Below are 24,912 nucleotides of genomic sequence, written 5' to 3'. Positions count from 1 at the left end.
GGCGGGGCCCCATTTCCAACGGCACTTTTTACTGCCATGAAAACATTATGAAAGGGCATTTTTCACTTCCCCAGATGTGACAGCCCGAAATCTGCCAGTCTGGGACGCTATGCTTTCTAGCTTGCAGATTCGGTGCGTTTCGCCAGTGGCTCACGAGCGCTGGGAGGACGGTCTCCTTTCTCCCACCCCTCGAGCCTCCCCTCCGGAGCTCGGGTTTGGAGTGAGAGCAAATATCTCACCTCCAGCTTTTCCGTGGGACCCGCGAGCTTCCCGGATCAGCACACCCACTCCGCGCTGCCCCACTGCTGGTACGTCAGCGATTGTAGCGATGAGTCCATTAGCAGGAGCTCTGCCTGCCTGGTTAGCGCGGGCCAGCTCTTCGCGGTGGCTCATACGCACAATCAGACTCGGCTATGCGATTCAGTTCGCGAAACGGCCCCCCAAGTCACGGGTGTGTATTCACCAGGGTCAGCCCCCTGTCCGCCCCTGTCTTGCGAGAGGAGATTGCTGTCCTCCTGGCGAAGGATGCAATCGAGCCGCTCCCTCCAGCCGAGATGGAGAGCGGGTTTTACAGCCCACGCTTCATCGTGCCCAAAAAGAGCGGTGGGTCACGGCCAATCCTAGATCTGCGCGTTTTGAACCGCTGTCTGCACAAGCTGCCGTTCAGAATGCTCACGCAGAAGCGCATCCTCCGGTGCGTTCGTCCTCTGGGTTGGTCTGCAGCATTAGACCTGATGGACACGTATTTCCATGTCTCCACTCTTCCTCGCCACCGACAGTTTCTGCGGTTTGCGTTTGAAGGTCGAGCTTGGCAATACAAAGCCCACCCCTTCGGGCTCTCTCTGTCTCCGCGGGTCCTCACCAAGCCCGCGGAGGGTGCCTCAGCGCCCCTTCGGCTCGCGGGCATCTGCATACTCAATTTCTTTACGACTGGCTGATTTTTGCCCTCTCTCGGAGCAGTTGATTATGCACAGAGACAAAGTGCTCTGGCACTTCCACCTGTGGGGGTTTCAGGTCAACCGAGAAAAGAGCAAACTCGCCCCCGTGCAGAGGATCTCTTCTCTCGGGCTGGAGCTGAACTCGGTCACCATGGCAGCGCGCCTCTCCGGAGAGCGCGCTCAGCTGATGCTGTACTGTCTGAGAGAGCTCGACAGTAAAATAGTGGTCCCACTGAAACTATTTCAGAGGCTCCTGGGGCATATGGCATCCGCAGCCGCTTCATGCCGCTCGGATTATTCTATATGAGACCACTTCAGCACTGGCTTCACGATCGAGTCCCCAGACGCGCATGGCACGCGCGCGCACACCGAGTCTCTGTTACTGCGCTGTGTCGCCGCGCCCTCAGCCCTTGGAGCGACCCCTCGTTCCTACAGGCCTGGGTGTCTCTAGAACAGGCGTCCAGTCTTGTTGTCGTTTCAGCAGATACTTCCAACACGGGCTGGGGGGCTGTGCGTTGCGGGCATGCGGCTGCGGACCTGTGGAAAGGTACCCAGTTGCATTGGCATATCGCCTGGAGCTGTTGGCAGTGTTCCTCGCTCTCCACCGTTTTTTTTCCGGTGCTGGAGCGGCAACACGTGCTGGTCAGGACGGACAGTACGGCGGCGGTGGCGTATATCAGCCGTATAGGGGGTATGCGGTCTCGCCGCATGTCTCAGCTCGCCCGCCGTCTGCTCCTCTGGAGTCATCCGCGGCTGAAATCGCTGCACGCCATTCATATTCAGGCAAGCTCAACCGTGCAGCCGATGCGCTCTCACGGCAGCCTTGCGTCCTGGAGAATGGAGACTCCACCCCGAGTCTGTTCAGCTGATATGGGCGCGATTCGGGGAAGCCCAGATCGATCTGTTGCTTCCCCCGAGATCGCTCATTGCCAGTTGTTCTTTCCCTGACCGAGTGCTCTCGGCACGGATGCACTGGTTTACAGCTGGCCTCGGGGCACGCGTAAATACGCGTTTCCCCCAGTGAGCCTGCTCGCGCAGTTACTGTGCAAGGTCAGGGAGGACGAGGAACAGGTTGCTGGTTGCGCCCCTCTGGCTCAAACGGACCTGGATGTCAGAGCTCTCCCTCGCGATAGCCCTCCCCTGGCAGTCCCTTCGAGAGAGCACCTACTCTCTCAGGGACAGGGCACCACCTGGCACCCTCGCCGATCTTTGAAGAGATTTTTAGACGCGAGGAAGACTTAGGTAACCTCCGATTGCGGTGGCTAATACCGTCACTCGGGCTAGAGCCCCCTCCCCGAGCGCGCCTATGCCCTGACGTGGAGTCTATTCACTGAATGGTGTGTCTCTCGCTGAGAAGACCCCCGTAATTTGCCAGATCAGCGTTGTGCTTTCTTTACGCCGAGAGAAGTTGGAGAGCAGGCTGTCGCCCTCCACACTCAAGGTTTCGTGGCTGCCATCTCCGCTCTCATAACGCGGTGGCTGGCAGCACCGTGGGAACGCATAACCTCATCATCCGGTTCCTCAGGGGTGTTAAGCGAATTAATCCACCCCGCCCCCTCTCATGCCCTCTTAGGATCTCGCCCTCGCTACACAAGCCGCGTCAGATCCCTTCGATCCTCGACTCAGTATCTTTCTGTCCCTGAAGACAGCTCTGCTGGTCGCGTTGATATCGATTAGAGGGTCGGGGACCCGGAGGCATTTTTCGGTCAGTGACTCGTGCCTGTAATTGGGCTGGCTTCTCTCACGTCCTGAGACCCCGCCCGCGATATGTGCCCAAGGTTCCTACCACTCCGTTTTAATACGAGGTAGTGAGCCTGCAAGCGCTGCCCTCGGAGGAGGCAGACCCAGCCCTTCTTATTGTCCAGTTCGCGTTTTGCGTATTATCCGGACCGCACTCAGAGTTTAGATCATCTGAGCAGCTCTTCGTCTGTTATAGCGGTCGGCAGCAGGGAAGTGCCGTACCGAAATAAGTTCCCACTAGATTGTGGATGCCTTTCTTTCACTATCAGAGCCGAGATGAGCCGCGTCCCCCGAGAGCGCGTGCGCACTCCACTCGGAGCTTCGCATCCTCTCGAGCGCGCGCACGCGGCGCCCCTCTAACAGACATCTGTAGAGCTGCGGGCTGGGTGACACCCAACACATTTGCAAGGTTTTACAATCTGCGAGTGGAGCCGGTTTCCTGAAGGGTATTAGGTAACCCTTGGTGATTGAGGAAACAATTCGGTAGGGTGTTGAAACACGCTTGCTGCGCCATTTTCCCTAACACGGAGATACGTGCGCCTTTTTATCTGTCAGTAAAGTTCCCCGTCAGGTGAGCCCTGCAGATTCCTCCGTGGCCCCCAGCACTGACTCAGCGGAGGAGTCACTTGCTGGCCCACTACGTTGTAGGTCTGCCCGCTGGTCAGCCCGCGTTTTGGGTAAAGGTGCCTGCTATGCGTGATCCCCACTAGGCGATCCCATATGCTTATTCCGCCACGGTTAAGTCCCCCCCCTGGGCGGACCCGTGTCTTCCCTCCCCGCTAACCACTCTTTTGCTATGCGTACTCCCCCTTTTTAGGGCTAGTCCATATGTAAATTCTGCCATCTATCCCCCCTTGGGTAACGGATGGCCTCCGCAGCGTCCTCCCTATCGGGATTGCACGCTTCCCAACGTACTGTCGTATTTTCCTAGAATTATCTAGATGCTCACGACTTCCCAAAAAATATATATAAATCCGTAAAACTTCTGTTGAAGTAGGATAAATTAGGGCCAGGGACACGTTGGAGGACCGCGCCCCCCATGATGTGGGTGCGTCACGCTTGCTTGACTATCTCCTCATCGGGGGTGTTGGTAAGGTGCAGTCATTATGGCGCTTTCAATGGGCTCCCAATGCGTGGATTTTACAATCAAATCCACTTATAGTGCTGAAGTTCCCCCCGAAGGGGAACGTTCGAGGTTACTAAAGTAAACCTTCGTTCCCCGAGGAGGGGAACGGAAGCACTATACTCCGTCGCCATAATGACTGTCCCTTAGCTGTTGAAAGTCTCTTCAGCTTAAAAAGGATAGCGTCTGCTGGCGCCAGGTGAGCTTATATACTCAGTTGATTGCTTATGCCGCTCACCTGCGCAGGCTTGCGCTGCCAATTCATTCTTAATTGGCCCGTTCAATACTCTTTCAGACGAGTAGCTTCTGAACCGAACCTCCCAATGCGTGGATTTTACAATCAAATCCACTTATAGTGCTTCCGTTCCCCTCCTCGGGGAACGAAGGGTTACTTTAGTAACCTCGAACGTTCTCATCTAATCACAGAGTTAGGGGATAAGAAAAACGTCAATCTGTAAACCTGTTTTATATCTTAAATGAGAGAAATAAACATGCATTATGGATGTGACCAAAAAGTACGCAAGTTTACAGTATGCAACATATTTTGTTGGAATTCTGTGAATGGGGTATATGCACAGCTAGTGTTTCTTTCCATACCAATAAACTTCCAGTGAATGGTTAATGTGACTTTTTTTCAGTTTTATACTGTTCATTTTATAGCATCGATGTTGTAATGTAATCAGAATATAATCAGGTAAATAGGCTTTAACTTTCATTTAGTTGTTGTGGGGGAAAAGGGATTTATTTTTTATTACTTTTGTGTCTTCATTTTGTAATTAGAAAACATTTTTTAGATTAACAACAAATTAATCGATCTTTTTCTTTTGTATGATACCATATATTAACCAAACATACGTCTTATTTCTTACTGTGTTGCGTATTTCTTAGAGCTAACTGCTGACAAGAGGGAAATAGCAAAATAAGAATAAATATAGTGCGGGGGGCCTCGCTGCAGACCTCTGTCTAATAAGAAATGTGGACATGTCACAAGGAGCTGGATGCTTCAAGAAGTTGTGAAATATATTGAAGATGCACTCAGTTCTGGTATGCAGAGAAGGGTTGCAGAAAGATGAAGTATGTTTGGGTGCAACAGCCAAAGGACTGGAAAATGACTGATAAGTGACATAACACCTAAACTCCACCTGTTATTATCAGTTGTGTATATATGCTGGAGTCAGGGAAATGTAAGTTAGTTGCGAGCCTCTTGAATGTAATTATTGCATTGGGATAACATAGCCCAGATCTCTATCCTCAAAATATTCATTTGTATCTAATACATTACTTACATTTTTGACATTGAAGAAAACTCTCTCCTGGCCTTTTTTATTCAGAATGCAAGGAATTGGTATTCCAACATTGTTCAAGTGTAAAACAAAATGAAAAGCAGTTTACATACACATGCGCCTGTCAGGATCAGTAGGCGAATGCAAAAACTCCATTAAAAGTACTGAGGTTAAATCATTTTCATATTTTAAAGACATGGTGGGAAAAATGTATTTTAATACTGAGACCCACTTTATATCGTATATCAATCAGGCAGTGAAGATTGAAGTTGATTTCTTAAGGAAAACAGACCTTAAACATGCTGATTTTGTAACGACATACAGTTCACCAGAAGCGTTTTATTCATTTTCTTGTCGGCTTAGTCCCTTTATTAATCTGGGGTCGCCACAGTGGAGTGAACCACCAACTTTTCCAGCAAGTTTTTACATAGCGGATGCCCTTCCAGCCGCAACCCACTTCTGGGAAACATCCACACACACATTCACACACACATTCATACACTACTGACAATTTAGCCTACCCAATTCACCTGTACCGCATGTATTTAGACTGTGGGGGAAACCGGAGCACCAGGAGGAAACCCACACAAGCGCAGGGAGAACATGCAAACTCCACACAGAAACACCAACTGACCCAGCGACGTTCTTGCTGTGAGGCATCAACACTACCTACTGCGCCACTACTTCGCCCACTAGAAGTGTTTGACTCAAGTTATTGAAAAATTAAAAGAGCTTTTGCTTCTGCTTATACCATATTAAACTGCTCAACCCAAAACAAATAATGATAATGAAAAGGATAAGAGTTGAACAAAAATTATTATTTTATCTGACATTTTCTATTTAGCCTATGAGAAAAAAGATTTATTATGGATCTGACATTACTCATTATGGATGTTACAGGTGTGTAATTGTCACTTATGTGACTTTATAAATCAAATCAAATTGTTTAAAAATAAACATTTAATAATGTTACTTTTTATGGCCGAAACAAAACATATTTATTCACAAAGTGTTCATTCAGATGTCAGACCAATGTTAAAACACGTTACAAGAACAGAGCATTTAAAAACTAACATCCATAGCTGCATCACTATAGATTCAAACCCATTTTCTTGACATGTTAGTCTGGAATTGTCACCACTTCACTAAATCACTTGAAACCTCAACTCTACAATGTGGGGTTTAATGCCTCAATTTGCTTAACTGTTTCTTTGCTATACATAAAAACTCATGCAATGCATAAAAATCACTGTAGAGGCGGGTTTCGAAATGTTTCAAAGTTTTGACACATTTGCTGCTTAAACTGTTTCAGTGTATCATGAAGCCTCGCTTTGTTCACCACTAGATCGTAGTCAAAAAACAGGCCAGTACAAGGGGCAACGAATCAATAACAGGAAAACAAGGCAAAGATCAAAACACAAAAAGACTAGACTGGATTAACGCTTTGTGATGCTACAGGATAACAAGACTCAGCAAAGTCTGTGTGTGTAAGTGCTGTTTATATGGTCTGTCTGATTAGTGCATTATAAGTTATCAGTTTTGTGAGTGCAACTAGAGAGACAACTGGAACTGGTGTGTGTGTGTGTGTGTGCGGTGCATGATGGGACTTGTAGTTCTTATTAGTAGCATATGTGTAGTCACTTCAGCGATCTGCACAGGCTAGATCACTGGTGATCGTGACAACTAGATTGAAATCAATTTTGAGCTAAACTACAGATGACTAACTTCTATATTTTGGCTTTTATTCATGACTTTTTCCTGAAAAAAAATGTTACGAAATTTTAAAACAAGAAATGATCTAATATAAATATCTTTTCAAAAATGAGAGCTGAATTCATTCATTCATTCATTTTCCTTGGCTTAGTCCCTTTATTCATCGGGTGTTGCCACAGCAGGATGAACCGCCAACTTATCCAGCACATGTTTTGCGCAGTGGATGCCCTCTCAGCCACAACCAAACACCACGGCCAATTAAGCTTATTCAATTCACCTATACCGCATGTCTTTGGACTATGGAGAAAACACTCAGAGGAAACCTACACAAACGCAGGGAAAACATGCAAACTCCACACAGAAATAACAACTGACCCAGCCAGGGCTTGAACCAGTAACCTTCTTGCTGTGAGGAGATCATGCTACACACCCCGCCACTGTGATGCACAAACTGAATTTAGATTTCAGAAAGCAGTTTGACTGTTACTTTTACTTTGCTTTACTTCTTCATTTAATAAAATATATCTGCCTAACTTGAAAACTTCCTAGTGTAAAGCCAAATTTTACTTTCTTCCACCGATGTCAGTCAAAATGCCCTACAACCATTTTTCATCTTGTTGGCTTGAATCACCTTCAAAAGTTTCCAGAATAATTCCTGTTCCTCCCTGAATCTAATTCTGCTGTAAAACAATGATATTACATCTCAGTACGAAGACCCTTTGGCCATCTCCTATCTAGCGGTGTGACATCTCACTCATCAAAGCTCTCATTGAATGTGCTCGCTCTTTCTCTCATTTCTCCTTTTAAAGTCTCTTTGCTCTGGAAAAGGATGCATGATTTATGAAGCACTATTTTTACCAGTTACTGAGCAGAAGTGAGAGAGCAATGGCGACAAAGAGAAAGAGAGAGGGAAAAAATGAGATTGAGAAGCATACTTTAAGGGTGCATGAAAGTGATAGAGTGAGCAGAAATGTGTTTTCCGAAAGCCCATGTTCACCCGGGGGAGAGCAGCTCCTCCTTCTCTGACCTCTCGGCTGTAAATGAGGAGGTTCATGCAGACTTCGGGTGTAGCTACATCTCGCCTGACACAGAGGATGAGAACAGAACAGACTGGAGCCGTTTCACACACTTATAGCACCTCCAGACTGAACACCTGAGGGGAAATCTCTGTACGTCTCAGTCAGGAATAAGGGACGGTGACGGCTCCCTATAGATCTAACATCGACTACACTTCTAAACTTGTCATAAGCATATGCTGCTGTTCTAAACTTTTTAGCATTGTTTTTTTTTGTTTTGTTTTGTGAAAAGAGTCTCTGCAGTGTTTCACCCAGTCTGCAGTGTTTTACACGGTTGTCTAAAGCTGTGTATTTTGGCTTCCACTTTTTTAAAGGTCTTGTGGAGTGCTTTGAAATGTGCATATTAGTCAATGTTTGATGTAATCTAAACCAATATATAAAAAAATTTAGTAGCTCCTCCCTTTTAAAAAAAAATGCCAATAGAATTTTGTTTTGTCACCACTCTGGCAGTAAAAAGGGTTGAGCTCAAGTGCATTAAATGTGAAGCATCTTTAAGGGTGATCATTTAGGGATCTTCCTATGTTCGTTCTTTCCTTCCTTCCATTGTTTGTTTGTTCTGTCCTTCATTCGTTTGTTCGTTCCTTTATTCATTTTGTTCCTTCCTTCATTCCTCCCTTCATTCATTCACTCATTCATTTGTTAATTTATTCTTGTTTCCTTCCTTCATTTGTTCATTCACTTATTCATTCATTCATTCATTCATTCACTCACTCATTCGTTCTTTAGTTTGGTCAGTCCTTCACTCATTCATTTGGTCCTTCCTTCCTTCATTAGTTTGGTCCTTTCTTCCATCCTTGACTTCCCTAGTTAGCGTTTAATCCTTCCTGAAGGATGTCAGAACAATAATATGGGTTAGACTTTATGCATTTTTACAACAATACTTCAGTATAGCCAACCTAGTGCTGTGTTTTTTCCTGTCATTTTTCTGATTTTTGATACAATAAACTACACTAGCCGTTTGCTATTAAAGGAAGTCGCAGCAGCCGGATCACAACATGTAAGTGTAATTAAAATTGTATGTCTCATTCTTTGTGGTTTGCAAAATATGTGTTTAAATGTGTGTTGTACCTTTTAATTGCTCCACCCGGCTTGTAATCACGTATCTATTATAGATCAGTGTTTTTTTTTTAATAAGGCTATTCATATATTTCATCCAAAACTACGTTGAAAACGGTTAAATAGGTTCCTTTACCTATTTAAATGTGTTTCTGAACTCGCAATTCGCTGCAATTTGCCTTTGCCATGGCCACCATCAGCTGTTCCTCACATGTGTGGCACAGTCAATTTTCAAAATAGTTCAACTTTTGCCACTGTGTGAATGTGAATGTTTGTCGTTGTTATTACTTGGGGTTAGCGTTACGAATTGAGTAATATGCTGGTGCTTAACTGCATTGTTTTATTGCATTACTGCATTAGGCTCTTACATCCTCTATTTCATAACCGTACGTTCACACCGAAAGCGGCGAGAGCATTCAAGGTCGCTCTGGCCGCCCTGGCGACAACGCTCTCTGCCTTCAGCTCCTGGGGCGAGAGCGTCAAAACTCGCAACATTGATCTCATATTTAAAGGAGCCGTTGCTGCATATCAGTTACATTCCTGCATAAAACATGTTTCTAGCGTGAAAATGTTGCGCACTTCTTATCAAATTCATACAACAATGGAAGATCAAGTTGCGTGTGGTGTGGCTTTGCTCTATTTATCCAATATGTGTCCATATGTCTGAAATATCCTGAAGCAGCAGTACTGTTTTGTACTGTCACATCGCGTGAGATTCGCTTTTTTAAGATAACTTTATATAGCATTAATGAACATCAGTAACTCGCCAGTAACTTATTTAATGTATGTTCCTGTAGGAAAAAATTGTAAATAATTGGAAATCCGGCGACCGCAATAATCAAACCCTTGGGAACAACTGTGGTCGGAACCAAAGTTCACAGGTCTGTGTTCTCTGAACTGCTATCAATCGATGAATGTCTTCATTCTGATTGCTTGCAGCCGAACCGCGTCATAGCTCATTACCATAAAGTTGACTTCATTTCAACTCTCCTTGACGCTCACGCCGGCGAAGATGCACCGCGCTGCTCCTCGCCGCCTATCGCCGCCGGCTCTCATTGAAAATGAATGACTTCCGACTACTTTGACGCTCTCGCCGCTTTCGGTGTGAACGTACGGTAACTGTGGTGGGCGTTTTTCTCTGTCTCGTACGGAACCAAGTCGACCAATCACAACAGATCGGGTCATCAGACCAATCAAGCACAGATTACATTTGCCCACATCAGACAAATATACATTTGACCACCCCTTTAATGGTTTATGCCATTGGAAATGCACAATTGCACAAAATCATGCAAGAAGTCATTAAGTCTGAAACCAGCAGATCTAGAGCACCACTAGAGTTCACGAGACAATTTTCATGTAAAATGGGCATTTGTATCTAAATATAGCTAAAAAGTAAGTTCAAACTAGACACATAGTTTGACCTACAACTCTAAAACCACTATCAGAGGCTATTGTAGGTAGGAATACACTCAATATCCCTTAAATCCCTGAAAACTTATTTGATTAACAAATTAGATGTCATTTAAATAAATAAATAAACTTCATTCACTGAAGCATGTACCAACATGACCGAAAAAGTTGACTCATCCGATCATCAATGTTTAATTCGCACTGCTAGCAACTTTTGCACCACTCATAATCTTGCTAAAATTAAAAAAAAAAAAAATTTTCAGCGGAGAAATTAAAATGGTCGTGCCCAACTGAGTCTGGTTCTCTCAAGGTTTTTTTTCTTCACTCCCATCAGGTGAAGTTTTTTTTCCCTCTCCGCTGTTGCCACTGCCTCGCATGGTTCAGGATTGGTAGAGCTACGCATCGATGAATTGGCTCTTCAGTGTTTGAACTCTCAGTAATGATTAAATCACACTGAACTGAGCTAAACTGAACTGAACTTAAACACTAAAACCTGAACCACACTGTTCCAGTTACTGAACCACACTGTTCCAGTTACTATGACCATTTATGTGAAGCTGCTTTGACACAATCTACATTGTAAAAGCGCTATACAAATAAAGCTGAATTGAATTGAATTAAATTGAACTTAAGCCTCGGTCAGATCACATGATTTTTTTTGTCGGTTAGGAAAGTCACTATGTCAGATTATGCAATTTTGTCTTGATAAAATCTTAACTTGTTGTGGGTAAAAATATGCCAGTCTACATGTTCCTTCACGATAAGTCATCCCCTGATGTCTATGACGAGTGTTATTTCCCAAAGCAGTCACAAGTGTTGCTATAACAATATTTCTTATTTTAATTTCAATGTTTTTTAATCTTTATTTATTTCAGTCTTAATAACCACTATCTTTTTGAAATGAGTTTTGTTTTGTATAATTTGTATTTTAATTTAAAAGTATTTTTTGTTAGTTATCTACTAGATAAACAAAAATAACGAATAACATCTGAGGTGACATACTTCAAAACCAGTACGCTGTATACAGCGTCAAAGCAGAATCTGGTTTGTTAAATAAAATAAAATCTAGCCTAAATTAAAGTGAAATATTCACAGTTTCAGAGAAACCTATATAAACCGTTTTCATTGTTAATGACAAAATCATCCATTGCCAGTGAGTTTCAGTTTAATTAGGTTAATCAAGTAATTTGAATAAGCAAACAGGCTTTTACAATGTATTCGCAGCACTCAATGAGTTTCCAGATTACTTCAGAAGAACAGACTCAGTTGGAAGCCTGAAAGAACCCAGAAGCTCATTGTGAGAATGGAGATATCTGCATATTTGTGCCAGTCTGTCAAATAAAATTTCCTAACACACTTTATTATTTTAGAGAAAGTTGTCAAAGTTTGCATAACCAATGATTGAACTGATTGATCCAACCGAGACCCACCCATAAGTAAATATGCTGCCTATTTTTTGATTACCTGACATGCACTCACAGATATAACTGAGAAATTATATGCTCCTTTATGAATCCCCACGACACCCTACGTCAAGGAAATTGTGCCGAAATCCTGACAAAATCATGTGATCTGATCGGGGATTAAGTGAGATGTTAGTCAAATATTCAAGTTAAGAGCAGAAAAGTGATTTGAGTATTCAGTACTAAATTATTTAAATTTTTATTTATATAGTATTAGCCTCAAATTCTAGATGTAATAGATGTATATTACTTGCTTCGATATACTGTAGTAAAGGTCATTGTCAAGCTAAATATTTATGTGCTGAATGGTGTATTGCGTTAGTATCTTGATTCAAATCTTAGCATTATCCTCTACTCTAGCCTTGTTTGTCATTTAACCTCCAGAATTCGATTCCTCTTGTATTCTCAGCTGAGCCGATAAGCCATTGTTTCTGCTGAGGATGTATGTCTGTATTAAACATTGCGTCACGAAGTGCATGTGTTTTCCCCAGTTGTGTGTGTGTGTGTGTGCTCCTAATGCTCCTCTCTGGGTTGTGTGAGCTGCAGATAAAAGGCATTGGATATTTAAAGAGCCTCTCTGTGAGACGCCGCTTATCTCAGTGTTACTGTTAGCCAGCACATCCTCTGTCGCCCGTCTGATATTAATACCCCTCTAATGAGAGAAACAATCACACACACAGTCTCACATACACAAACCTGTGCCACAGCTTCCCAAGGGCCCCCGGATGCACACACAGAGACAAACGCACACCCAATCGCATTAATCAAGGCCGTAGGGACACAGACCCACAAACACAGAGTAAATTACAGCAGGAAAGAGCCATGCTTCAGACCAGCCACTAATGATTTCCCATGAGCTCACAGCACTGGAGCATTAGGGACCAATGTGTGGGAGTCTGGGATTAGATTGGAGAGTGTACAGTACATGCAGGATTGCCATTGATGGTTAGTGTACAATCTATTGGTTGAGTGTGTTAACATGAGCGGAGGAGAGCGCTTGATGTGTTCAGGTTCATGCAGTACTTTTGCTAAATATAGGGACTCTGTCAGGTAAACTGCCGTACGCTTTACAGTAGCTATTTAAAGTTATTTTATTAAGTGGTGCAGAAACTCTACAACATATTTTTACTGCATAATAATTTATAGAAACAATCTACATTATTACATTTTTATTCCCCCCTCCAAATTTTGATGTAAAGTTTCTGGGTGTAAAATAAAAAGTTAAAATATGTTTAATCATTAAATTTATGATTAATCGTGTACCTCATGATCACAGTATTTTTTTTTTAAAGAAATATGGAAATATGACTTTTCTAAATGGATTGATTTCAGTCTGACTTGTTGATGTTATAAGTGGTGGGTTATCTGAAAGTCACAGAAATCTCTAAGAGAGATGTTTGTGGTTTTATGCTGAATAATTAATTCAATCATTTATTTTTCTTCAGCTTAGTCCCTTCATTCATCGGGGGTCGCCACAGCGGAATGAACCGCCAACTTATTCAGCATATGCTTTACACAACACAGACCTAGTTCTGAGAAACATCCATATATACTCATTCACACTCATACACTACGGACAATTTAGCCTACCCAATTCACCTGTATCGCATGTCTTTGGACTGTGGGGGAAACCGGAGTACCGGAGGATACCCTCTTCAACACGGAGAGAACATGCAAACTTCACACAGAAATGCCAACTGGGCCACACAGGATTCGAACCAGCGACTTTGCTGTGAGGCAACAGTGCTAACCACTAAGCCACCGTGCCACCCCCTGATTAATTTAGGGTTCTTTCTAGATCAGACCGGAAGTTAACAAGAATTATTTATTCATTTATTTTCTTGTCGGCTTAGACCCTTTATTAAACTGGGGTCGCCACAGCGGAATGAATCGCCAACTTATCCAGCATGTTTTTACGCAGCGCATGCCCTTCCAGCCGCAACCCATCTCTGGGAAACATCCACACACACACACAGGAAACCAGAGCACCTGGAGGAAACCCATGCGAACGTAGAGAAAACATGCAAACTCCCCACAGAAATGCCAACTGAGCCGAGGTTCGAACCAGCGACCAAGCGACCTTCTTGCTGTGAGACGACAGCACTCCCTACTGCGGCACTGCATCGCCTTGGAATTATTTATAAATTTCCCTATAAATTGTTTTTTTTTTCTACCCCAAATCCAAACCGACCGTCACAGTAATTTAAAAATATCAATTATTGTTATACAGTGTCACAAAAATGATGCTATATTGTGTATCCACAGCTGTATCCTATCTAGACTTAATTTAGCAACAAAAGAATGATTTGTTCCAATAATCAATTTAATGATGCACCTTTAAATAGTCACAGTAATAAAAAAGATCAAAGCTGTGCAAAAAGATCTACACAGAACTTCAGAATTTGAATTTTTGGTCATTTTTAAAATAACAATTTAATAAAAACCTGCGTTGTGTACATAATTTCATCTGCTTGCTGTATATTTATTTTAAATTAAATAAAAAAATTGTTATTTTGACTACACTAATAATTGTTCTGTTGGAGAACGATGCTAAAAATTTGATTTAGTGTGCCGTGTTCATTGACCTTATTCTGCTATGCGGAAGTGGGTTAGTTTTTGCGGTTGTTTTAGATCTTTGGATTTAATTGCCAATGGGAAAAATGACTAGAAAGCAGCAGAAAACTGTCAAACTTGATCTACAAACAAGTGTGTTCATGATACAGATAAAGCAGAATTTATCATTCATTCATTCATTCATTTTCTTTTCGGCTTAGTCTCTTTATTAATTCGGAGTCGCCACAGTGGAGTGAACCGCCAACTTATCCAGCATACGTTTTATGCAGCGGATGCTCTTCCAGCTGCAACTCAGTACTGGGAAACACCCATACACTAAGGCCAATTTAGTTTAAAACAAATTCACCTATATCACATGTCTTTGGACTGTGGAGGAAACCAGAGCATCCAGAGAAAATCCAGTCCAAACACGGAGAACATGCAAACTCAACACATAAATGCCAACTGACCTAGCCGGGACTCAAACCCTCAAGACCTTCTTGCTGTGAGATGATAATGCTAACCACTGAGCCACTCTGCTGCCCATAAAAACAAGGTTTCATAAGTAAAATAATGTGGTAATTGTACAGTCCACAGTGAAAAAAGGTAGCTCTTGCTGTTGTTCGGAATATCAGCACTTGTTTGCTTACCTTAACCAATTTTTGTCTATTTTTTAAGTATACAATAGCCCACATTAGCAATTTTTGTTTGTAGCTTCCATTTGAGCTGTTTGCATTTGAGCATGAAACCCTGTAACCTGAGGAAATACAGGAAAGCGATGGTAGAGAGTGTTGCAGTTCCTGGAATATGTTGCGTCAGGATTACATTTGTGTCAAGACGCTCTGATCTGATCTTCCGCCGTTCGGCTTTTGTCTCTGTCTAGTACTGTGTCTTTTGCTCTTTCTCTTAATCTTGTTCACATACACACTCAAACACACATGCACACATCAACAGTATCTATTTACCCTCCCCTGGGCTGTTTGCTAGTAAGAGCTTCTATTGATCTGCTCTGATAAACATGTCATTTAGCTCAACAGCAGTTTGTCGGTGTATTTGTTGGTGTGTGCAAATTTTATGAATGACTGTAGGCTAAACCCGCTCGTCCCCACCCTCTGATGTCTCCCAACATGTTAAAAAGTTGTTAAACTCAGCTATGAAGATGTCCTTGTACTATCGATCTCATGTCCTGCGTCCCATCGGAATTTCCCATTCGTGTGTTTACCGAGACACACAGATATATTCATTCATGAACAAGCAGGCACAATACGCCACAAGCATTACATGGCAAAATTACGCTCCTAGACCAGCCCCCATGGGAAATTAAACCAGCGGCAAATCATTAAACCACAAGCCAAACATTAAGAGGCATTTGCATTTTTATTGCACCTGAAAGAATGGCAAGACTCCATTATCTCCCACAGCCAGCATGGGAGCGGGGTATTACTGTTATGATGTCGTCCCGTATAAAAACAATAGCATTTAGCGCGCATGAGAAGGGGAACGAGAGGCTTGTTTACTTTCTGCGGAGGGTTATGATTATTGAACGAGCGTCTGACAGACCCAACAATGCCTCGTTTTGTTATGTAAATCCCATTGTCATCCAACTCAAACGAATAAACAAACAGAGGCAATTGTGGCACCGTCAGCCAGACAATTAGCTGAACGGGGTGGAAGTTTTGCTGGGGACAGTTTGTCTCGTTAATTGCTTTCTCAGCTGGACGTCTTCCAGGATTGTGTAAAAGAGTGATTTTTGTCCTGTTTACAGGTGAGCGGAATGTGCGTGCATGCCCCCCCGCGGGTATCCCGGGCCGTGCCGGTGTCTGCTGAACACACATCTGCCTCGACCGTGAACCACAATCGGCCTCCGATGAACTTTGACCCTGATGAGACGCTGTTTGGACGCCGCAGGTATAGTTATGATTCAGTGTTTGGAATATATAATGTTTAACATTCAATACGATTTACACCAATACTCCAAGGATGATTAGCCTACCATAAACATACAGTATATATTATATATAACTAGTGTTGGGGGTAACGCATTACAAGTAACAGAAGTTACGTAATAATATCACTTTAAAAAAAAGTTATAATATTTGAGTTACTTTTTTAAAATATAACTCAAGTTACTTTTCAGATTAATTAATACGCTTTTAAAAGCAACATAGGCTCATTTCGAAAACGTAGCCCATATATGTTTCGGCAGATCGCAATAATGTAGCTAGAACTACGTTTGTCTGCATTTCATTTTTAAAATGAACGCTACGGGGTGGTATGACGTCGTTCCTTTTTCGCTCTTACCAGCTGACCGCTTTCCTCTGTATGGGCGGCTTTCCCGATTTTACCAGTTTTTCCCTTAGCTTGCTATGTACGTCGGCGGACTTTACACACAGAGAGGAGCTGACCATGATTCTGGGGTTCAAGTCCAGAAAGCAGGTAAAACAAAAACAGAAGCCACTAAATAAAATAAACAAGTAAATAGCAGGGTGAGAATGTGGTAAAATCTAAAACATGGTAAAAATCAGAGGGCTTTCTTTTTCTGGATTGCTTTTGAAAATTGTTGGTTGGTTTAGGAAAGTGGGTGAGTGGGTGGGTCAGTCAATACAATTGGTTGGGTTTAGGAAAGGAAGAGGGTGGGGTCAGTCAATCACTCAGTCATACAGTCAGTCAAACAGTGGACAGCGACCTCTGGTGGATTTAGGCAAAAACTGCAGGCGCGAATGGCACTCACGAAAGATATTTTAGATCTGAAAAAGCATACACAGGATTCGCGAAAACAAAAACTGCAGAAAAACCTCCTGGAATGTATTTGGCAGTCTCCAAAAATGTATATAAGGATACATTTTTAGAAAGAACCTGGGTTGTTTAAACAATTGTTTTCTGAATCATACTCAATGAGTAAATAAGCTCCTGTGGGAGCAGATAAAATCAAGAGGGCAGAGCCTTACATTTCTGTGATAGAAGTTTTCTCCTTATTTTGAACACATGGAGGAAAGGGGATTATAGTCTCAATGGACTGTGACTTTACTGAACTAATAAGATATAATGTTGGGGAAGTTCTTCCTACTGAGAACTTCCTGATGCTAGTTAGTTATATACAGTATATGTAGTTATATATGTAACCCATTTATTTCTTTTTAATTTTTTTAAATTAATTTTATTTTATCAATTTGACCGTGTTAATTCAAATATATATTATTAAAAAAAAAACTTGAAATTCTTCTTTCGTAGAGCAAATGCTCACTTTATCCAGTTTTGTGCTTTTGAGCACTGCAGGCCAAACAAATTAAAATTGTGTGATTATAATTATGTGGTATCAGTGTCAGAGTGGTTTGTATGAATACAGTATGATGAAAAATTAATTAGTGTGAGTGATTTTTAGTATTCTTTATTTTTTATGTAACACTGCATCATGACAGAAAGCAATAATAATTTTTTTTTCATTTATAATGTATATATCCTGTATAATATAATGTGTAGATATATAATCAATACTGTCCCTATGCAAACTGCTAAATAATTTTGGTTAATGACTGATACTGTCAAAGAAATCTTTGCCAGTGAAAGCATTTTAAGATATTAATGTTTGATTCTACTTTGGTGTTGTTTTTGAGAGACGTTTAAAGGCACAAGGGGTAAAACAAAACTGATTGTAACTGGCTGTCAATATCTTTTATTCATTCATTCATTTTATTTTCGGCTTTGTCCCATTATTAATCAGGGGTAGCCACAGCGGAATAAACCACCAACTTATCCAGCATATGTTTTACACAGCGGATGCACTTCCAGCTGCAACCCAACACTGGGAAATCAGTATCTTTCTAATATCTGATATAATCTTTCTGAAAGTGACTCCACTGAAATAATTTTTCTGTGCCAATATTGTTAAAGTGACATTGTGACCTATGTATGCCATTCTCTTATATTGTTAAAAAACGGTTAGAAATACATCTTTATTATTCTTGTTGTGACTTGTCAGATCAAGTTAAAGTTTGCAGTGTAAAATTGTAATTTTAATGTGAATGATTTCTATGTATATTTTTTAAAATTGTTTATTAATTTTGTTATTTAAGTCATCAATGTTTAATCACATTGCCATAACCTAAGTGCCCTTTAATAACATATGATATCATAACATATTATGCAAAAATCACTTTTATAAACATAGTCTGTTAAAAATAACCAGCTTCTAATGGTAAAGTTCTTTTTTATATAATTAGACTAATTCACTGTAGTCTGCAAAAACACTCGACATTCTCTCTTTGTACATATCAAATAATAATAATAATAATAATAATAATAATAATAATAATAACAACAATAATAACAATAAAAACAATAATAATTCAGCCAACAGCTATAAATCAGCTGGCAGCTATCTCTGTGCAACTCTCACATGCTTAGAGTCAGTACCTGGATGGGAGCATTAAAAATTCTATGTCCTTCAAAAAAAAAAGTACGGGTGTAAATGTAGCATCCTGGCCAAATTTGCCCACTGGCTTCTGTCCATCATGGCCTCCTAACCATCCTCATGTTCATCACTCTGTTTCCTCTCCACCAATCAGCTGGTGTGTGGTGTGCGATCTGGCAAAATAAGGTGGTGGTGGTGGTCACAGTGGTGGTGAATGAAGAGATTCCCCTCAAAAATGTGTAAAGCGCTTTGAGTGTCAAGAAAAGTGCTATATAAATGTATAGAACTGCATATTCCAGTGGAAAATTTGATACAAATGAAGCTCAAATCTAATTGGATGGCTTATTTCATCACTAGGCGATGAGGGAAAAAATAAATACTGTAAAAATAAATCCTGCTTTGTGGTGCTGCGATTGATTGCGGTGGTGTGAAAAGCTCCATATTTTGATTAATTTAATGAGCAACTGCGCAGTCTATTTCTGACACACTTGTAATACCGACAACAGGACAAAGAGGTATAGAAAGTTTAGCTTGGTGTTAGTATGTTGCAAACCAAGTTTCAGCTGACAAACCTTTTGTGAAAGCAAATGTTTGAGATATATTATTTAGAAATGTCATGAAAAGACTTTTACTTTATGCTTAATTGCCTCAATGATTGTAATGGCTGACCTTGTTATTAAGCAAGAAAGAAAACATTAAGAAAACATTAGCATGACCTCACTACTCTTACATTAAGCTTTTAAAATCAACAATCAGCAGCTGAAAGTGCACACATTCCTGCTGCATTTGAATCTGTTGAGAGTCTTCAAGTGCTATAAACACTCCACTATAAGAGGACTGCAAAGCATCATTGGTAAAGGATTGACAGCAAGTCAATAGAGTGAAAATCTAATAAATGAATAATAAATGTGAGGAAGAGGAATTGCAGGAGTCTGTTCTCATGCACCTCTTCATACAGCTCACATCTTCTGCGGAGAGCATTGACATGCTGTAATAGATTCTCCACTTCAGCTGCTCTGAAACGCTCACTTTCGCTTTTTTCAAGGATTTTCTAAGGATGTCCATTGACCTTTTTGGGGTCTTACAAACTGACTCAAACAGTCTGTGTTTGCGTGATTCTGAGCACAGGACGTCATGCTGTTTTCTACTTGTTTCTCTATCAGAGAAAACATAATCAAAAAGCCTTTAACAATTTAATATCATATTACTGTGTAAGTTGTATGTTTAAATGTTTAAGTAAATGTGTAAAAAATAATGTCTAAAATAATAATAATAATAAAAAAATTATAGTAAAACATGAAATAATAAATAATAATATAATATAATATATAATAATATATTATATTTATATATGAATATATTGTTTTATATAATAATGATAATAATAATAATAATAATAATAATAAAAATGTGTAAAAATATGTAAAATTCCCAACTTCTTTGGATTTACTGTATATTGGTATGGGTTACTTAAAATGCTAATGCGGTCATAAAAATATTTCCATTAAGAGAATTTTTTTAGTTTTTAGTTTAGTTTTCTCAAGTCGAGCACTCATATTTCTCGTCATTATCTGTCCTTGTATGAGCGCTGTGCTTGCTCCTGCTTGATGTGGGCGCACAAGGTCCGGGTGTGTTCGGGATGCGCTCTCTTGTCCTTGTGGTTGTGTTTGTTCTGTCTGCATCGTGGTGTTTCATTCTCAGCGTCTCAGTCCAGTTGGTTTTGGTTTTGGTTGCCGCTGGGATGAAACATGCATGTTGCATGTGTGTGTGCACGGTAAGAGTTTTTATTTATTGTGCACTCTTCTTTTGCATTCTGTTTGTGTTGGTGTCTAAGCACGTAGCCTGGTGTCTACAATACATACACAATACAATACTGTGTGATTTAGTGTCATGTTCATCAGAACACACGGTTAATGAGTTCTCTTATTAGCTGCGAATTCTAGTCTTAATTTATGTGAGCACATGGCTTGTGTTGTCTTTTTTTGTCATGTCTGTTGTCTTGTCCCACCCTCCTTGTTAACCAAATATTAGTTTATTTAGATCACCTGTTTTTGTTAATTATTTCTGCTTATAGTCTCCTCATGTCTGCTGTTCTGTGCCAGTTTGTCATTGATTATTCCCTTGTCCTGTCATGTTGTCCAGCCCTGTCCAGCCCTGCTCTTTCCTGCCAGACCAGTTTGTTTGTTTTTGTTTTGGTAATGTTTTACCCCTCTGGGTTGTTTTTGTGCCCTTTTTGTTTTATTTGCATTTTTAATAAACCCAATTAATTTACTGCATTTAAGTCCTCGCTCCCTCATCCATCCTGAGATTGTGACACGAGCGAATAAATGTTAAATCCACTTAAATTTGTAAAAATTATTAAGTTAGGTAAATCAATTGATGTTGGGACAACATGAAAGAATTATGTGGAACTCAACATTTTACAGTGTGATTGTGCTTGAAAATCAGGGTTAAATATTGTTTTTTATGTAAAAAAGCTAAACTTGTTTAACACAAGGATGACACTTAAGAACATTGACATTGCCATTTACAGATTTGTAACTTTTTAAATAACAAATAAATGCTTTGTAACATGTTTATATTTATTGTTTTATAAATGAATAAAATAAATCAATATTTGATTGAATAACCCTGATTTTCCATCAGAACAAACAAGACATCTTCATTCTTTATTTAAGTATTTTAGTGTTATGTTGAAGCATATTGCATAGTTGTACTTACACCGTGTAAAACCTTTATACATACTCAACATTTCAATCATTTTATTTGTAAGGCATATTCAAGGTAACACAAGGAATGTTTCTGACTTCTTAAAGCTGCTAATCAAAAACAAAAATACAAGGAAGAACCAATGAACTGCTGAAAACTTATTTTTATTCCAGTAATTTTTATTCCGTACTTTTCTTGCCATAGATATTTTTACTTTCCATTGTTTTTACATACTGTAACATAATTTCACTATAAATCACAGTTTACAAATATAGTTGCCAAATATATATTTCAGTATTTTAACCAAATGCAGTGTTATCTTGTTCCTATTATACAATAGAGATGGACACTGCTGTTTTGTAACACTTTATCTATATTGGATGCAAGCTGCAGGATGCAACAAGACAAAACACATCAAACCCTATTTAAATCAGTGCTTCTGTCTACATAAATACCTTACAGTAGGTAAATGTCAATAGTTTCTGATTTACAAATTTTTGTGTGCCGCCTAGCTTACTCGTCTTTTAAACACATTCTCTGGCAATGCATTCAATGTATAACTTGTACACTGTAAATCAAAAAGTGGGATTAACAAAACCCATAACCATAATGGCATATTATATTCTTTAATAATGTTCCTAAAGTTAAATCATTATGGTATCTTTGCAAATGATTACTTTATTTTATAAATAATTAAATCAGAAGAATCCATAGTTTGACATACTGTCATAACATTTTCATTTGCAGTTTTAAAATATTATATGTAAAGTGATGCAAGACTGAAATAAGAAATATGCTTCAGACTGACAAAGTTGACAGCTGTTGCCTTAAAATACCCGTTTTAGATCAACTAACTGTGATACTTTATAAAATGTCCATCCAGACTGAGAGCAGAAATCCAGGCTGTGGCTGTCAGTTTTAGAGAAAAGGTGAAAATGTGACACTTCTTTTACTGAGACACTTCACACTCACTTCACTCTCGCTGATGAAAACTTGATGATTTTAGATTTGAAAATGAAAGGGGAAAAAGAAATATATTAACATTATATTTTAATGTATATGTGATATAAAATAATTACCATTTTCTTTAAATCTCACTTTTTTATATAATAGTGTTATTGTAGATTATATATTATTCTATTTACTACTTTATTAAAAACATTATAGGGCAAATGTATTATTATTATTATTTATTCCTAATATTAAATAGTTATCTTTAATGGGTCACATTACTCTAGCACAAACTGACTTCTTGGAAATAAAACATGTCTGTGTCAGGAAACACTAAAATGCAGAACAAAATATTGCTAATAAGACATGAACACAGCTATTTTTGTATGCAGCTATGCATTAGTTGGAGTGTCCGGGTCAGATTTTTTTATGGGAGGAGCGCATTTAAATTAATCACGCAACATGATTTACTAACATTTGCAGTCATTAAATTACGGAAATTTGGGCCATTATTTAATGCCTAAAAACGCATGTCCTAATGGTTGCCCTTGAAGCGGCTGCAGTTGTTGTTGCTAGTATGCAGCGCCGTGGAGAACAGAGAGCACATTGTGTAAGGTAGAATATTTTTTTCTTCACATATTTATTTGTAGCGCAGAACATATAATCTGAAAATAATATGTCAAATCTGTCATTTTTAATTTGCTTGCAAGTTGCAACCAATAACTAGGTTGAGTCACATAATACCAGCACAATCTTAGTTCCCTCATGCGATCAACTCTCCTTTCTCCTAAACTGTCAAAAACACAAACAGTTGTCAAAATGTACATCTTGTGTCACATTTAATAAGCTTGTATATTTTTTGTATATCCTTATTCTTTGGCCAACAAATAAATTAATTAACAGGCATCGATAAAATAAAAATATACTTTTATTCAATGCTTGTACCATAGCTTTTTGTGTTAATTACATTATTTCATGAACTAGGCAAACTTTGACTTGACATAACCCATATTTCCTTTGCAACCTCTACATATTGTCATAACCCCCATTGCCTCCATTAGAGAAAATATATTGGAGATGACCCAAACCTTATGAGCATTGGCTCTGCTTGTTTGCCACTATATGCTAATTTGTACTACACTTATTGTGTTGGTTAATATGTAAATGAGATATAGATCTTTGTTGTTTATTATTGTGCATTGCAAATAAATAATCCAAAGAAATGTTCATGCACAATACTGTTGTGTTGGAATTGCGCACTTGTTCAAATTTGCCCTGTTTAATCTATTATGGCCCTAAATTACTCATGTGCATCCCTGTATTTTATCAAAATATTAATCAAATGCACTGTAAAAATACTGACTGATTTGAAATGACTGTAGAATACATTAAAACATATTTTTTGCTTTTTGTTCATATTACATATTTAAAATGAACTGATACAACACAATTCTTCACAATTCATTTTTTTTTGATAACTTCATTCATTCATTAATTTTCTTTTCGGCTTAGTCCTTTTATTAATCCTGGGCCACCACAGTGGAATGAACCGCCAACCTATCCATTACGTTTTTACGCAGCGGATGCCCTTTAAGCCGCAACCCATCTCTGGGAAGTATCCACTCACACACTCATACAATATGGACATTTAGCCCACCCAATTCACCTGTACCACATGTCTTTGGACTGTTGGGAGCACTCGAAGGAGACCCACGCAAATGCAGAGAGAACATGCAAACTCCACACAGAAACACCAACTGACCCAGCCGAGGCTCAAACCAGCGATCTTCTTGCTGTGAGGCGACATCATTACCTACTGCGCCACTGCGTCGCCTAACTAAATCATTTAATATTTTATTAATTTAATATTTTTTAAATTATTAAGTAAACGAACTATGTGCAAAATTCCTAAAATTAAGCTACCCAGGCTCATTATTGATACGTACCCCTGTATACATTTCCGGACAGTGTGAAATACATTCCAGGAGGTATCTTTTTCTTTCGCAGTTTTTGTTTTTACGAACCCAACAGGCGCCGCTGTGTACAGTTTTTTGGATCTTAAATTTCTGTTGCGAATGCAATCCAAGCCTGCTGTGTTCGAATAAATCTACCTGTGGCTGTTCACTGACTGAGCGAACAACCGAAACCCCCACCCATCCCCTTCCGTAAACCCAACCGATATTGTTTTCAAAAGCACAAACTGACCCTGTTTTACCACATTTTCAGATCTTACCGCGCTTTCACCCTGTTATTTGCTTGTTTATGTTATTTTTTGCCTTTTGTTTATGTTTTATCTGCTTTTTGGAATGTTCTTTGTCGAACTTGAACCACTTCTTCGCAGTCAACTTCTCTCTGCGTCTCAAGTCCAACAATGTAAGCGCCGAGCCACTGGACAAACTAGTAACAGCGGAAAATGCGTCCGGAGGTATGCAGTCAGCTAGTTGCGCGGACAAAAAATAGAAGCCATAGCATTTGTTTTAAAG

The 24,912-nt window shown here is 40.0% G+C and overlaps 1 protein-coding gene across 2 annotated transcripts in view; it reads left to right on the top strand.

Moving 5' to 3' along the window:
- The window catches only part of gpc3 (glypican 3), a 296,516-nt gene that overhangs the window by 151,056 nt on the left and 120,548 nt on the right, over window positions 1-24,912 (top strand). For both annotated transcript variants that reach the window (XR_012389405.1, NM_001305618.1), the window contains exon 4: window positions 16,124-16,266. Coding sequence is in view for 1 of the 2 variants with exons in the window: in NM_001305618.1 (NP_001292547.1) it covers window positions 16,124-16,266 (143 nt within the window). In the remaining variant the exon portion in view is untranslated. The remainder of the gene's footprint in view (window positions 1-16,123; window positions 16,267-24,912) is intronic.

Source organism: Danio rerio, chromosome 14, assembly GCF_049306965.1.
Source record: "Danio rerio strain Tuebingen ecotype United States chromosome 14, GRCz12tu, whole genome shotgun sequence".
Lineage (NCBI taxonomy): Eukaryota > Metazoa > Chordata > Actinopteri > Cypriniformes > Danionidae > Danio > Danio rerio.
The sequence above is the reverse complement of the archived record's forward strand: the minus strand, read 5'-3'. Positions and strand labels throughout refer to the sequence as shown.